General features: G+C 48.9%; 2 protein-coding genes across 3 annotated transcripts; both read left to right on the top strand.

The window, feature by feature from the left end:
• Positions 1 to 759: 759 nt before the first annotated feature.
• On the top strand, positions 760 to 1,858 carry S100A8 (S100 calcium binding protein A8). Its single transcript, XM_081308571.1, has 3 exons — positions 760 to 882; positions 1,343 to 1,504; positions 1,657 to 1,858. Exons 2-3 carry the CDS (start codon positions 1,364 to 1,366, stop codon positions 1,783 to 1,785), a joined length of 270 nt encoding a protein of 89 aa, XP_081164697.1. The 5' UTR covers positions 760 to 882; positions 1,343 to 1,363; the 3' UTR covers positions 1,786 to 1,858.
• A 9,918-nt stretch (positions 1,859 to 11,776) lies between these two features.
• Positions 11,777 to 13,368, top strand: LOC308657082 (protein S100-A12-like). 2 transcript variants are annotated; one of them, XM_081308537.1, is made up of 3 exons: positions 11,777 to 11,918; positions 12,479 to 12,636; positions 13,126 to 13,368. In XM_081308537.1, the coding sequence occupies exons 2-3, from the start codon at positions 12,499 to 12,501 to the stop codon at positions 13,264 to 13,266; spliced, it is 279 nt and encodes a 92-aa protein (XP_081164663.1). In that variant the 5' UTR covers positions 11,777 to 11,918; positions 12,479 to 12,498; the 3' UTR covers positions 13,267 to 13,368. The 2 variants fall into 2 exon arrangements, with proteins under 2 accessions (XP_081164663.1, XP_081164664.1); XM_081308538.1 differs by having other exon boundaries at positions 11,809 to 11,918; positions 12,476 to 12,636.
• Positions 13,369 to 14,149: the final 781 nt, after the last annotated feature.

Genomic DNA, 14,149 nt, shown 5'->3' with positions numbered 1-14,149 from the left:
TGTGTTAGTGGTGGGGAGGGGTCGGTCCCTCCTGAAATCCTGGAGAATTGGCCACCTCCGCCTCTCCTCTTCAGCCTGGGGCGCACCTGGCTCCTCCAAGAGCCCTCCCTCTCTCCAGCCCAGAGCTGCCTTCCTTCCTCTGGCCCAGAAAAATCACCCCAGACAGGGAGGAAGGCCCTGCTGGGTTCAGGCCCTGGCTCAGCGCCTTGAGGTCCCAGTGCAGAGGACCTCAAGCCACCTGACCCCCCGGAGCAAGGCACCTCAGCCCCCAGAGCAGGATGGTCATGAGGGGTGCCAGCAACAGGAGAGGAACTGACCTGGCTGATGACACCACCCACCCCAAACACAGCACCATAGAAATACCCCACCCTTCATTCCTGAAAACCAGCAGCGAGGCCCTAGGTTTTGCCTTTCTGGGGTCTTTGGGTCCTTTTGAGAGTCTGATGGAGCCACAGAGGAATGTCCCCCTGCACACACCCTCCAAGGCCTTTCCAGGGATGCGCAGACTGGCTGACAGGCGCAGCAGCAGCAGCAGCAGTGCCGAGGGCTCAGGAGTGAGACTATGGCTGCAGCGAGGCAGGGGGCTCCAGGGACCCAGGAAAGGACCTTGCGATGGCCTCCCCCTGGTTGCTCGCCCTGGGCCTGCTGCCCTGCAAGCCTTCCCTCCCCGCTCCCCCCACCTCTCCACCCCTCAGAAACTCTGGCTGTGCCCAGTGCTTGCCACACCCACCTGGTTGGGAAACCGGAGGCTGGAGCAACTCTGCAGGGAGCTGCCTCTCTGAATGGCCCAGCCGCAGGGAGCTGGCCCGGCCTCCCCGCTATAAAGGGGAGTGGATACTCAGTGCTGGAGATCCTCTGTCAAGCCAGCTTCAGGGACATCTGGTGAGTGGTGCTGCCTGGGTCGGCCCTGCCCTGGAGGCCTCCCTGGAGGAAGGAGCTTTCTGTGAGAGAGGAGGGGAGCTCAGGGAGATCTCAGCCAAGGCCTGGTGCTCTGGGAGAAGGGAGCCATGGATAAGTGGAGTCGTCCACTCTGCCAGCGGGCGAGGGCACGTTCATTTCCTCAGCAGGGACTTCTTTGACAGAGGGTGGTGCCATATGGAGGAAGGGATGGGGGAGGGAGAGAGAGAGAGAGAGAGAGAGAGAGAGACAGAGAGTCCCTCCCATACCCACATCCCACCCTTTACCATCAAAGCCACGGTCACCTCCTGGTTTAAACATTTGGATGGTAGAGGCCAGGTCAAGCCATGACTCGGGGATGGAGCCCTTTGAGTGTCCCTTCCCTCTTCCATGGGCAAGTGCACCACCTCCAGCTCAGGATTCCCCACGTGGCTCTTTCCTTCAGGTGAGCAGATCCTGGGACATCATGCCGACTGATCTGGAGAAGGCCCTGGACTCCTTAATTGATGTCTTCCACAAGTACTCCCTGCAGAAGGGGAATTACCATGCCATCTACAGGGACGACCTGAAAAAAATGCTAACCAAAGAGTGTCCTCATTACACGAAGGTGAGGAGGGGCTGCGCGTGGTTGGGGGTCTGCCTGGCTCTGAGGAAGCCCCCAGGGGTCACTGGTCTTCCCTGCTGCCCTCTGTAGACAGCCATGCTTTAGCTTTCTCTGAGAAATGTATACTCTGGCTTCTCCCCCTTTGATCCTCACAGAATAAGGATGCAGATACCTGGTTCAAGGAGTTGGACGTCAATGCAGATAATGCTGTTAACTTTGAGGAGTATCTCATATTGGTGATCAAGGTGGGCTTGGCAGCCCACAAAGAGTCACACAAGGAGTAGCAGAGCTGTCCCGCCCTGGGGCTGAGCCCCTGTGTATGTACCTGCAGGATAATAAAGTCACCATACCTCAGTCCTCTCTTGGTCTCTCGCTTTTCTCTTGTGGGATGAACTTCCTGGGGGTAAAGGAAGAAGACACCCGGGTTGTTGCTACCCTCACCCCTCAAAGCCTCCAGTGCTCCCCTCTCCTCGGCTTCCTCCCCTCTCTCTCCCCAAGTTACTCTAAGTCTCTTCTAGCTCCATGGTCCCAAGTCATTGGTCCTGGGACTTAAGGATTTAAAAAGCCCATAACACTATAGATGATGATTTTATTAGTTCCCCTCAAATGAGTGATTTGGGAACAGGGTGGCGTTAGGAAAACTAATACTGTTCTCCCAGTTACGTTTTAGTTTCCAGCTAAATGTCTTAGATATGGCTCTAGGGAAACCAGCGAGATAGCTGTGTAAGCGTGTGTGTGTGTGTGTGTGTGTGTGTGTGTGTGTGTGTGTGTGAGAGAGAGAGAGAGAGAGAGAGAGAGAGAGGCTGATTCTATGACCGCTGTTTAGATTCTTGCCTTAATAGCACGAGGAGAGATCCCTGGTCCCACATCTGTAGTTTGACTTTAGGGATTTGGGGAAGATTTTCCTCCCTTTTCACTTCCAACCTCCCAACTCAATTAAATGATACAGGAATGGGCAGATAGGCTAATCCATTAATAAAATCCAACTCAAGAAATAGGTTATTCAAATGCTGCTCTGTGGGATTTTACTCTCTGGTGACCTGTGAATTATCTAAAATAATTCCCCAATCATTCATCTGTGGATTTTTTCCAAGGTGGGTTAAAAGAGAAGGCCAGAGAGGAACGGGTACCTTTGAGCAGAGTTGACTCTTGAGCTGGATTTCCAAGTTGAGGCTTGGGAAACTTGCTGGTGTCCCCCCCTGGGGGCTGGGGCACTGACGTCAGTGATGGGGAACAGGGTGGGGAGCTGTCACCCAATCTCTAAACCAGGGTCCTTAACTCAGCCAGTCTGCGCATCCCTGGAAGGGCCTTGGAGGGTGTGTGCAGAGGGACATTCCTCTGTGGCTCCATCAGACTCTCAAAAGGACCCAAAGACCCCAGAAAGGCAAAACCTAGGGCCTCGCTGCTGGTTTTCAGGAATGAAGGGTGGGGTATTTCTATGGTGCTGTGTTTGGGGTGGGTGGTGGGACTCTGTGGGGACATGTGGTGTCATCAGCCAGGTCAGTTCCTCTCCTGTTGCTGGCACCCCTCATGACCATCCTGCTCTGGGGGCTGAGGTGCCTTGCTCCGGGGGGTCAGGTGGCTTGAGGTCCTCTGCACTGGGACCTCAAGGCGCTGAGCCAGGGCCTGAACCCAGCAGGGCCTTCCTCCCTGTCTGGGGTGATTTTTCTGGGCCAGAGGAAGGAAGGCAGCTCTGGGCTGGAGAGAGGGAGGGCTCTTGGAGGAGCCAGGTGCACCCCAGGCTGAAGAGGAGAGGAGGAGGTGGCCAATTCTCCAGGATTTCAGGAGGGACCGACCCCTCCCCACCACTAACACAATGCCAGTCCCATTCCCTGCTTCCAAGGCTGAGGATCTGTGGCGTTATTCTCCTGTCACAGTGCAAGCCACCTCCATGTTGTCTCATAAGAACCTCGGAGAAAAGGAGGCCGTGGAATGAACCTGACGTGACTTTCCTAGGAACACATAGGAACACCCCCAGAGAATCTCACCATCATGTCCATCCACAAGAAATTAGTTAAAAAAAAATAACTATGGGTAAAAGAATCAATAGAGACAAGAGAGCAGGTGTGGGGCAAGGGAGGGGAGAGGAGAGGTACTGGGCCAGAATCAGAATAAGGTGTATTCCCTGCTTGAGTAATTCTGTCAAAACGGGTGCTGCCGTCATGCTTACTAAGAAGAACCCATAAGTTAAAAAAATAAATTTGAAAAGTAACTTCAGAGCATGCCTACGAGGAAGATGGGAGTGGAACTGCCCCTGGACAGGTGAGGAAGCGGAGGCCCAGAAAGGTGAAGGGATTTGCCCTGAGTTTCCCAGGGCAGGTGTGACAAATTCCGCACCGAACCCCAGAGGATCCAACTAGATGATTCAGGAACTTTGGCTCTTTGTTTGTAGTAAACTCGGTCATATTAAAATGCAGACGAGAGGGAAAGGTGGCAGGTTAACTCTATTCACTGAGGCTTTCGTTACCAGCCCATTTTATGATGGGTGGCATATTAGTGACCAGGGTTGGAAGCCAGCTGAGGCGAAGACGGGACCTGAGGTGGGTGGGAATCCAATCACAGAACCTGAAGACGGCTCCTGCCGGGTGAGTGGGAGTCCAGGGAGAAAGCGGTTTTCTTCTTGGTTTTGTGGAAGAATGTCTTTGCTCACTCTCAAGCTCCACACTCGCAAGGTGGAAACACGGCTTCTGCCTCTCTGAGAGGCACCACAGGGATCTTGCCATAATTTTCTCCAACTTGTAGTACAAAGGCGAGCAGCTGGCCCAAATGTGGCCCAGGCCAAGAAAGATGAGAAGGGTCCCAGGGTCACCTAACCACATCCCAGGCGTTGCTGGACGCTGAGGGGGGGAGTGGGTGCAGAGAGAATTCAGGAATACAGCAGGGAATACACCGTTTCTGCCTCTTAGTTACCTACGCTGATGGCGGTGGTGATGGGTTGTGTGTGTGTCAGGGTTGAAGTGGGGGGTAACATATCCTAGTGCCTTTGATTGCCCTTAAAAATGCACAGTTGGACTTGCCATTAACCCATTTTGTCCCATTGTCCCAGGTGTGGAACACCAAAACTACCTTAAATACAGTACATAAAATATTGTATAATTATATCATAATATCAACCAGGGGCTGGGGCTGTAGCTCAGCGGCAGAGTGCTTGCCTCGCATGCGTGAGGCCCTGGGCTTGATCCTCAGCACCACTTAAAAATAAACAAATAAAATAAAGGCATTCTGTCCATCTACAACTACAAAAAATTTTTTAAAAATAATATCAATAAGAATATTATTACACTATAATATGGTGATATTAATACAGTCATATGTATATACTCTAGATTATTATTTCCAACTTATTTTAATGCACCTGAGTAAATTTCAATGAAATATTCACAGAATTGAAGACGTGGGACTTCATGGTTTCGCGAAGTCTTTGTTAGAATTTATATTATCGATAATGTTTGCCTTTGGTTGGAATGCCTGTGCGTCTGCTTTTTCTGAGTCCATCCAGGGGAACCCTGGGGAGGTGGCCCAGTGCTCTGTGGAGTTTTACCCTAAGTGATGGGCTCTGGTTGTAAAGAACACCCATGTACCAACAGTTGATTCCCGAGCTTATGGTTGGGCAGAGAAGGTGGCCCAAGTGGCTCTGGGAGCTTGGAGAAAGAGGAGGTGAGCGGGGCAGTTTTTAGAAGCTTCACGGAGGAGGCAGGTTTGGAGATTATCACTGACAAACCAGACAGTGCCTATTACAGGAACCACTGGGCAGAGTCAGACAGGGTTTGTGGCCCAGAGCAAGGTGATTTGGTTTCCCGTTCCCTCAGCTGACAAAGAAGAACAAGGCAGCGGGAAGTTGAGAAATAGTAGTTTGGCAGGAAAACTCGTGCAACGTTGGAGCCCACAAAACAGACCTTGGCTCACCAATTGAGGCAGATCCGGCCATGGAGACTTCCGGAGATTGAAAGGATGACATTGTCTAAAATCTTGCTTCTCCATCCGGGTTCTCCACCTAAGGCTCTTGTGTGTTTGTGTGTGCGTGTGTGCCAGGGATTGAACTCAGGAGCACTTGACCACCAAGCCGTGTCCCCAGGCCTATTTTGTAGTTTATTTAGAGACAGGGTCTCACTGAGTTGCTTAGCGCCTTGCTTTTGCTGAGGCTGGCTTTGAACTCACGATTCTCCTGCCTCAGCCCCCTGGGCATGGAGAGGATCTGGAACTGGGCAGTTGGTCTCTGGTAGTGGAGCAAAAGAGCTTATCCCAATGGAAAAGAGTTCCCCATACATTCTCTACCTGGGGACCGAGCCATTTTGGTTGGGGCCAGGTCCCAGCCCACTTTCTGGTTGTCCTGACTTAGGGATTTCCATCTAAATTGAAACAGGCTGAAGAGGGGAGAGGAAGCTCCCAATGCTGATCGGGCTCCAGCTGTATGTCTGTGTGACAGTAAAACAGAATTTCAAACCTGGAGAAAGACAACATGGTGATTGCTTGGGTTTTCAATCTCATGTCAGAGTTTGTCAGGATGAAAGTAGGTCTTGCTACTTATCATGACCTGACACTTGAGAATCGTGGTCAGCACAGCATGTTTGATTAGCAGTTCACCACAGAAAAAGAAGGAGATAGTTTTTATTTGCTAGACAGGGTAATAGGGGTTTGCAGCCTGGTCAAGACGCTAAATCCCAAACTGTCATGCTTTCTATCACCCCATTAAAAGTTAAAAAGTCTTGGGCTGGGGATGTGGCTCAAGCGGTAGCGCGCTCGCCTGGTATGTGTGCGGCCCGGGTTCAATCCTCAGCACCACATACAAACAAAGATGTTGTGTCCGCCAATGACTAAAAAACATAAATAATAAGTATTAAAATTCTCTCTCTCTCTCTGTCTCTCTCTTTATAAAAAAAAAAGTCTTACATGTAACTTAAGAATCTTACTTAGGCATTCCTTTTCTGACTGTCTTTGTATATTCCCAAATATTATTCAAGCCACCTTTTAAAAGAAAAATCTTCCTTGCCAGTTCTCTCATGAACAAAATCAAATTTTGGTGTAGGCTCAAAATTGTTGATAATTTTGCTTTTCAGCACGAAATGCCAAGGCAGTTGATTTCATCTATTTCCCATAACAAGTGTGTGAGAGGTGATTACTGTTTCCATTTTTGCATATGGAAAGACTTGACGGTTTCCTAGTCTGGCAAGTGGCGGAGGTAGAATTAGGACCTTGGAGCTGTCACAAGCAAGAGAGCCTTCTTGCCACACAAATGTGCCCTTTCTAGTTGGTTTTCCGTCTTGTGTGTGGACCGGACCGGCCTTGGTCTCTGCCTGCCTCTCCAGCCTCTTTCTCTTTGGCCCCTGCCCCACCTCTGCTGTCCAGAGTGACAGGTAGGCAGAGCAGGTGCCGACGGACTTCTCTCTCTTGGGTCCCCTCTGCTGTCTCAGACACACCTTAGGGGCCTGAAGTGCTGTGAGTTTTTCCTGGTGTGAGTAACATTTCAGACAAGGATATTCTTGCTGCACGTAGAGCAAGAGGATTGACCTTTTCATCTGGCTAAGCTCTGAGGGGTTGACCCAGCAGCAAGTTCCTCTCCCTTCTGGGGCGGAGGAGGCTTCCTTCCAGTATCCGGAGCTTTGGGAAGTTCCCAGGTGCTTTGAAGCGTGACTGGATCGGCCACACCCAGTTTTGGAGCACTTCCCTCCAGACTTGAAGGGCCTACGTGTGGCCTATCGCCAGGCCAATGGGGGTCCCAAGGGCCCTTGACAATTCCGATTGGAGAGTGAGACCCTCAATGTGGGTGGTATGTTAGAACATAGATATAAACTCGGAAGATTTCAACATTGCCAGTGGTGTGGGAGGGCATGTATGTCCTGCAAATTAATCCTGCCATTTCCTTCATGGCTAAACCAGAGTAGTACCATTGTGCTACGCTCTTACAGTGACCACTCTCTAACCAGGTTACTTTCACTCCCTCATATATTCCTTTGTGGGGTGCCTGCCACCCTCAGATGGGGCATGATGTTTGGCAATTTTGGATCCTTAGGTATTTGTGCAAAGTGACACTCAAAGATGGAATGGCTGACACTCTGACACACCCCGCCAGCCACACAGACTCCATTCCTCTGTCTGTGTCCTCGTACCTGGAGAGTGGCCCCCAGCCTGTCATGGACTCTGGTGGAGATGGCCAACACTGCCACCTAGGCTCTTTAGGACCAACAAGACTTGCTGAACTCATGGGCCAGGAGGATGGTGCGTAGCTGAATGGTTTCTGATTCTGTGCTGGAAGAACAGGGTGGTGTGTGGTCATTGCCAACACCTCCTGCTGTACTTACAGAGACACCGTGGGAGAGACCCAGAACCAGTCCCCTCCCCACAAGTGGTTGCAAACAGTGGAGCCATTTGAAGGATCCTTCTTTGGCCTCTTCAGCACCTTCTTCTCTAGATGGCTGGGGAGATGTAAGGCCTATGAGATGAATTATCTTTGCGCCTCGTGGCTTGCAGGGTGGACTGCAAGATAAGCTCCCACATGGCCTTGCTGACCCAGCTATTCCAGTTGCCCCTGGTGTATAAAACCCGGGGAAGAGTGCTCCAGCAACATGGGTATATGTAGGAGAGACTCCATCCTGCCTGGCTGGTTTTCCTGAACCTTGGGGGACCAGCTCGCCATGAATTCTAGGCGTCTGTGGTCCGTGGTTGCCAATCTGTGAGCTATAATGTTGCTTTGCAGCTGGGTACAGTGGTGCAGGCCCGTAATCCCAGGAACTCAGGAGGGTGGGGCAGGAGGGCCACATGTTCAAAATCAACCTGAGCAACTTAGTAAGACCTTGTTTCCAATATAAAAAATAAAAAAGGACTGGGGATGTAGCTCAGTGTAAAGAACCCCTGGGTTCAATCCTCATACCCCACCCTCAATACAGTTGCTTTGCTCTGTCTCATTGGACTTGTGCAAGTGGTAGAGTAGCCAGTGTGTGGGCCTGTACTTTACAGGTAGTGGTCTCCCTAGTCCAAATTCTCAGGCAGTGTGATGGGAAAGTGAGTGGACAGAAGACAGAGAGGGATTGTTCTCTCCCTTCCTGAAAAGCCCTGGGCCCTGCTTTAAAAATTGACCCTCTACTCCAGTGGCCAGCTTTGCGTCCCCAACAACTGGGGGAGAGTTCTTCTTTCTTGCCTCATTGGTTTCATTCATTTCTTCCACAGACAAGACAAAAACCAAAACCAAAACCTGAAGGTGACGTTCTGTTTGCCGGAACCCAGGGTTGGTACCTATTCTGTTAAAACAACAAGAAGCAGTGCTTCCCCCGGCCCTCTTCACCTCCATCCCCACCTGCTAGAGTCTGGAATGTTCCCCCAAAGACCCATATGCTAGAGGCTTGGTCCTCCGGGTGAGAGGTGGGAACTGCTCAGAGGCTAGAACTGATCTGAGGTTGCCCACCTCTCTGGACCCAGAGTGCCAGACCCTTTAAAGTAACTCTGCCCTCTTTCTCTCTCGTTGAACACCTGGGAGTTTACTTCCTCTCTGGACATGGTAGCTTTAGAGAAATGACTTGGTGATGGAAAAGTCACTTGTAGTTATGGAGTGACTCCCCAGAGCCAGGCTCTGGGTTAACTTGAAGACAGCTGAACTGGGTGGGGGAGGGCGGCGGCTGCCATCCTGCCCTACTGGAAGTTGCATATCCTTCCCTATTTCTTGGGTAACTAAAAGAGTCCTTTGGTTGTCATAACTTTTTTTTTTTTTTTTGTATTGCTGACTTAATTTTTATATTACTTTAATTTGACATAATTTAGTTTGATACAAGTTAAAACTTAGAGAAAAATCACAAGTGTAGGGTTGGAAATTCCCATAGACCCTTGACCCACAATGACCAATGTAAATCTTTGTTTCTGATTTTTTTTTTAATTCGAAGCTGTCTTGATAACTCTTTTCAGATGCTTGCATGATGACATTCTCTTAAAATTCTCCCTTCTGCTTTAGAGTACCTATTTATTTCTAGTTGAGATTGCAAAAATTAGAATCAATCATGCTTTTACTTGTTAATTGTTTTTCAAATGTTCTAGGTTTTTCTATCATTTTCCACAGCAATTTGATTGATTTAAGAGAGGGAGTGGTAAAAGTGAGCTTGACTATTTAAAAAGTTTGAATCTTGTGTTGTATTCCACTACTTTTTGTACACAGTGATTTTAGGTGTGGCGGTACTTTTTAAAATCAATGAACTATTTGGTGGTGGTAAGTTTCGGGTTTGCAGAAGACCTGAACAGAGAGTGCAGAGGGTTCCCATATGCCCTGGGCTGTCTCTCTCTGTTTCCCTATTGACACCCGGCATTGGGGTGTTCGCATGCTAATTGATGGGCTAATATTGATCCTAATTGCCATTAAAGCCCATGGCTTACCCTAGGGTTCAACCCAGCTGCTGTGCCTTCTATGGGGTTTGGTACCGTCTAATGACTCATGTCCTGCCTTGTGGCACGGTACCCAGCAGTTTCACAAACTTTGGTTCCTTGGCTTCCCTGAGCGCCAGTCTTCCTGCACAGCCCAGACCCCAAGGCTTTCCTGTTGGGTGGGGAAGACAGGGGCAGCCCCTGACAGCCAGGAACTTTGCATGGTGCTTTTTCTGTGACAACACCCTTGATCCCCTACCGCTTCCTTGGCTGGGCACCAAACAAGAGGCTGGTGCCCAGGTGGGGTGAGAGGAGGCGAAAGGGAGGCGGCCACACTGTCTGGTTGATTGCTCTTACTCCACTCCTGAGCCCGGCCCAGGGCCTTCCCACAGTGATTTTGGGAGCTTGGGCTGCCTTGAGGGAAGAAATTTTAAAAAGAAAATTGAGAACTGACTGTATTCGGGAAAAAATTGGAAATAAAGACAAAGGTCTGATATAAAATTCTCTACATCTACTAAAAATCATATATGTATATATTTAAAAGAATGAGCAGGTATTGTTTTTTTATAACAATAAAACTATTCTCATTTTAGGGAATTTCTTTTTTTTTCAGTTTTATTTATTTATTTATTTATTTAGAGAAAGTGAGAGAGAGAGAGAGAGAGAGAATTTTTAATGTTTATTTTTTAGTTCTCGACGGACACAACATCTTTGTTGGTGTGTGGTGCTGAGGATCGAACCCGGGCCGCACGCATGCCAGGCGAGCGCGCTACCGCTTGAGCCACATCCCCAGCCCCAGGGACTTTCTTCATCTGAAAAATAGGGCTGCTTTGAAGGTGTGCTGAGTGCCCAATGCCTCTTCACTTCTTGGCAAACAGAGACTTGTTTAGAATAGTCTTAGGTTTATAGAAAAATCGGGAAGATAGTACAGACAGTTTCAACGTCCTGGCATACAGCTTCCTCTATTATTAATATTTTACATTGGTGTGTTACATTTGTTAATGTGAATGCCTCACTATGGATATTAGCAGAATTCCATTTATTCAGATTTCCTTAGCTTAAACTAATCTCTTTTTCACCTGATAGACCCAACCTGATCTTTTCTTAAAATTGGGAGCCATCTCTCCACAAAGCCATGAAAAGCTAATTTCGGCTTTACTATAAATTACTGCAAATTCTGAACCAGCTTGGAATGCCTGCCCGTGCCTTGAACTCACCCCTGCCTGGCTCTCTGACCAGATGGCAGCCCTCTCTGAAACTTTAGTGACACCTCATAAATCTTGGCCTTCCCTGGCCAGACAACGACCCTCTCTGAGGCTCTGATGACCTTCATAAATTCTGATGTCGGGGCCAGCAAAAAAAAATGTAAACTACCATTAGTGTGATGCTCATCAGAGTTCTGTTATCTGTAACCCCCCTTTGTGTAACTTTCTGGGCTATAAAGCTGGGCTGCAGGAAAGCTGGGGTGCTGTCTTGTTCCCGCCGATTTGGGAGGGAAAGGCAGCCCGGCCGGTCGAAATAATAAGCTTGCTTTAATTTGATTTTAATTGGAGTCAGTGGTCTTTTCTTGCGTCCTGGTCTAACACACCTTCCAGGATTACGTGTTTACTTCAATTATTTTGATTCTCATTATTGTTTTTGTTGTAATAGATTGTCAACAAATACCTCTCCTTCTCCTTCCCTAGCTTGCTCTTAGCCTTTTTTTTATTTTTAGGAAGTAGGGTGTGAAGCTGAACTTGAAGGCTGGACACTGGCCCAGGGCTGGGAAATGTGCAAGGCCCCTGGGTGTTGGTGGGTGGCCAGTGCCAGGGCTTTGCTTTGAGCTGAGGAGGAATGTGAAGTTCAAGGTGGGTGGGTGGAATCTGAGCTGCTCAGGTTGCAGTCGAAACCACAAGCCCAGAGCTTCTGTTGAGCAACAGAGTATCTTCCAGCAATTGCTTCAAGATGAATCAGAGAGATTTCTTGACCCAAGGTTGAGGGCGAAGTCTAGACTGCATTATAAAAGCCTCCTGGGCTCATGCTCTTCACCAGTGCTGGCTTTCCGCTACTGTTCCACACTTTTGTGCATTGAAGGGTAAGTGTTCTTTCCTTGGCTGGCTACTTAGGTGTCCCACAGGATTGTGATTGCAAGTGGTCACTTTGCAATCACAGGTGTCAGAAGCCTCCGCTTGCCTGGGCACTTCTGGGCTGATCCTACATTCTTAATTCAAGCTCTTGCTGTGCTAGGTGGATCCAACCTCAGGCCTGGCTTACCAGGGCTGGGGTGTCTGTAGACGTTGCATGGCCAAGGTATGGTTATCTGGGGAAAGTGAAGAGCGATGTCAGCTCCCGAACCCTTCGCAGGGAGCTTAAGTGAGCAGTAACCTCTAAATGGTCTTGCCCGGTGGATGGAGTCGTGTGTGACACCACGGGCAACTGGGGTTGATTCTGTCAGACTTTAGACTGTATTTCTCTCTTTCATCCTATCCACAAATCAAAAATTCACCGTGGTTCCAACTTGGAGCAGAGAGACCCCAAGTGGATCTGGAGGACGTCTGGTCATGGTTTTTCTGCACACTAGATACAGAAAGAGGGAGAGTGGATGGTAAGGTTGCGGGGAGGAAGTGAAGCTAGACCTCTTTTGTCTTCTAGAAGGTGAACTTGAGGTTGGGAAGATGTCCGCTCTGGAGAGGCACTTGGAGGGGATCGTCAACGTCTTCCACCAGCACTCAGTTCATGTGGGGGATTTTGACACCCTCTCCAAGAGTGAGATGAAGAAGCTGATAACCAGGGACCTTGCCAACACCATCAAGGTAGGTGCTGCCCATCTCGTCACCACTTGTCCCCCCATGCACCGAGGGAGTGGCGAGTTCCGGGAGAGGATGGCGGGACAAGGACGGGGGTTGGGTCAGCCCCAGTTTGAGCTCCCCAGGACCTTCTCCCTCTGCTGTGGGGTAGGGCCTCTGCTGCCCTCTCTCACACTCTCTCTCCTTTTGGGCTTTACTCAGTTTCTCACTCTGGGATTTGTGTCCTCAAGTGCAAAGGTGCAGGGGAGGGGAGGCCTGGGTGAGATGCACTGCAGAGCACTTTCCAGGTCAAGCCTTGCCTGAGTCTGGGGTGGCTCATCTGGAATGTCAGTCACATCCTCTGTCTTGTCATGTTGGATTCCCCAGTGCCACCTCAATGACTTAGTGTCCTAGAGGTCACTAAACTGAGTCCCGAGGGCTGAGTGGTCTAAGAAGGGTCGGTGGGGGAGTTTGATACCGAGGGTCTGAACTCACGGTCTCTGTTCTCTCTCCTAGAATACCCAAGATCCAGCTACCATTGACAGAATATTCCAGGATCTGGATGATAATAAAGACGGAGAGGTCGACTTTAGGGAATTCCTGTTACTGATAGCCTCTGTGCTGGAGACAACCCACAAGAACCTCCACCGAGAGTAGCAACCTCTCTGAGAGCCTTTTCCCCAGCCATGTTTTTCCCCTCACCACAGCCCTGCTTTGCCTGACGGGAGTGAGAATTAATAAACGTACTCATGAAAAATTCTTAACAGCATCTGTCCACTTTTATCTCTCTCCGCGCATGGTCCCTCAACTTAGCTGTACGTCACCTTGCTATTCTGACAGCCTCATTTAGACCCTTTAAACCCCTGGCTCCATATGTCGACCCAATATTTACTGAAAGTCCACTGCTTGTTTAGAAAAAATATTCATTGAATATTTGTGACAGCCAGAGACCAAAATAACAAAGTCCTTGTCCCCTCAGAGTTTATATTCCATTGGGAAGTAAATGAATAGTCAAACATATATATTATGGTAACATTGGTAGGTGATAATAAATGATGTGAATAAAACTAAAGCAGGGAATTTGGGCCGGGGTAGAAGGAAAAAGAATGGGATGTTAGTTTAGATGGAATGTTTTGGGTATGCATTGGAGTAGAAGTCGGAAAGCAACAAAGGGGAGGGGCTTGCAGATATCTGGCATCCGGGAGTTCCTGACAGGGAAAGATCAAGGTCCTGAGGTGGGCATAGGCTCAAAGAATGGCACAAAAGCCAGTGTACCTGGCACACAATAACCGAGTTGGGGAGTGGGGGTAGGTGGGATACGGTCTGCAGGAGAGAGGACTACATCACATCAAGGATATAAAAATTCCTATTTAGATATTTTACATTCTTATCTTTTGTTTAAAGTCTTTGAAATCCAAGGTGTATTTTATACTTTCAGTATATCTCACAGCTACAGCTACATTTTTTTAAAATTTATTTTTTAGTTGTAGTTGGACGCAATACCTTTGTTTTATTGATTTATTTTTATGTGGTGCTGAGG

The sequence above is a fragment of the Spermophilus citellus genome (genome assembly GCF_964194105.1).
Source record: "Spermophilus citellus genome assembly, chromosome: 9".
In the NCBI taxonomy this organism is placed as follows: Eukaryota; Metazoa; Chordata; class Mammalia; order Rodentia; family Sciuridae; genus Spermophilus; species Spermophilus citellus.
Note: the sequence above shows the minus strand (reverse complement) of the source record. Positions and strands in the feature narration are given on the sequence as shown.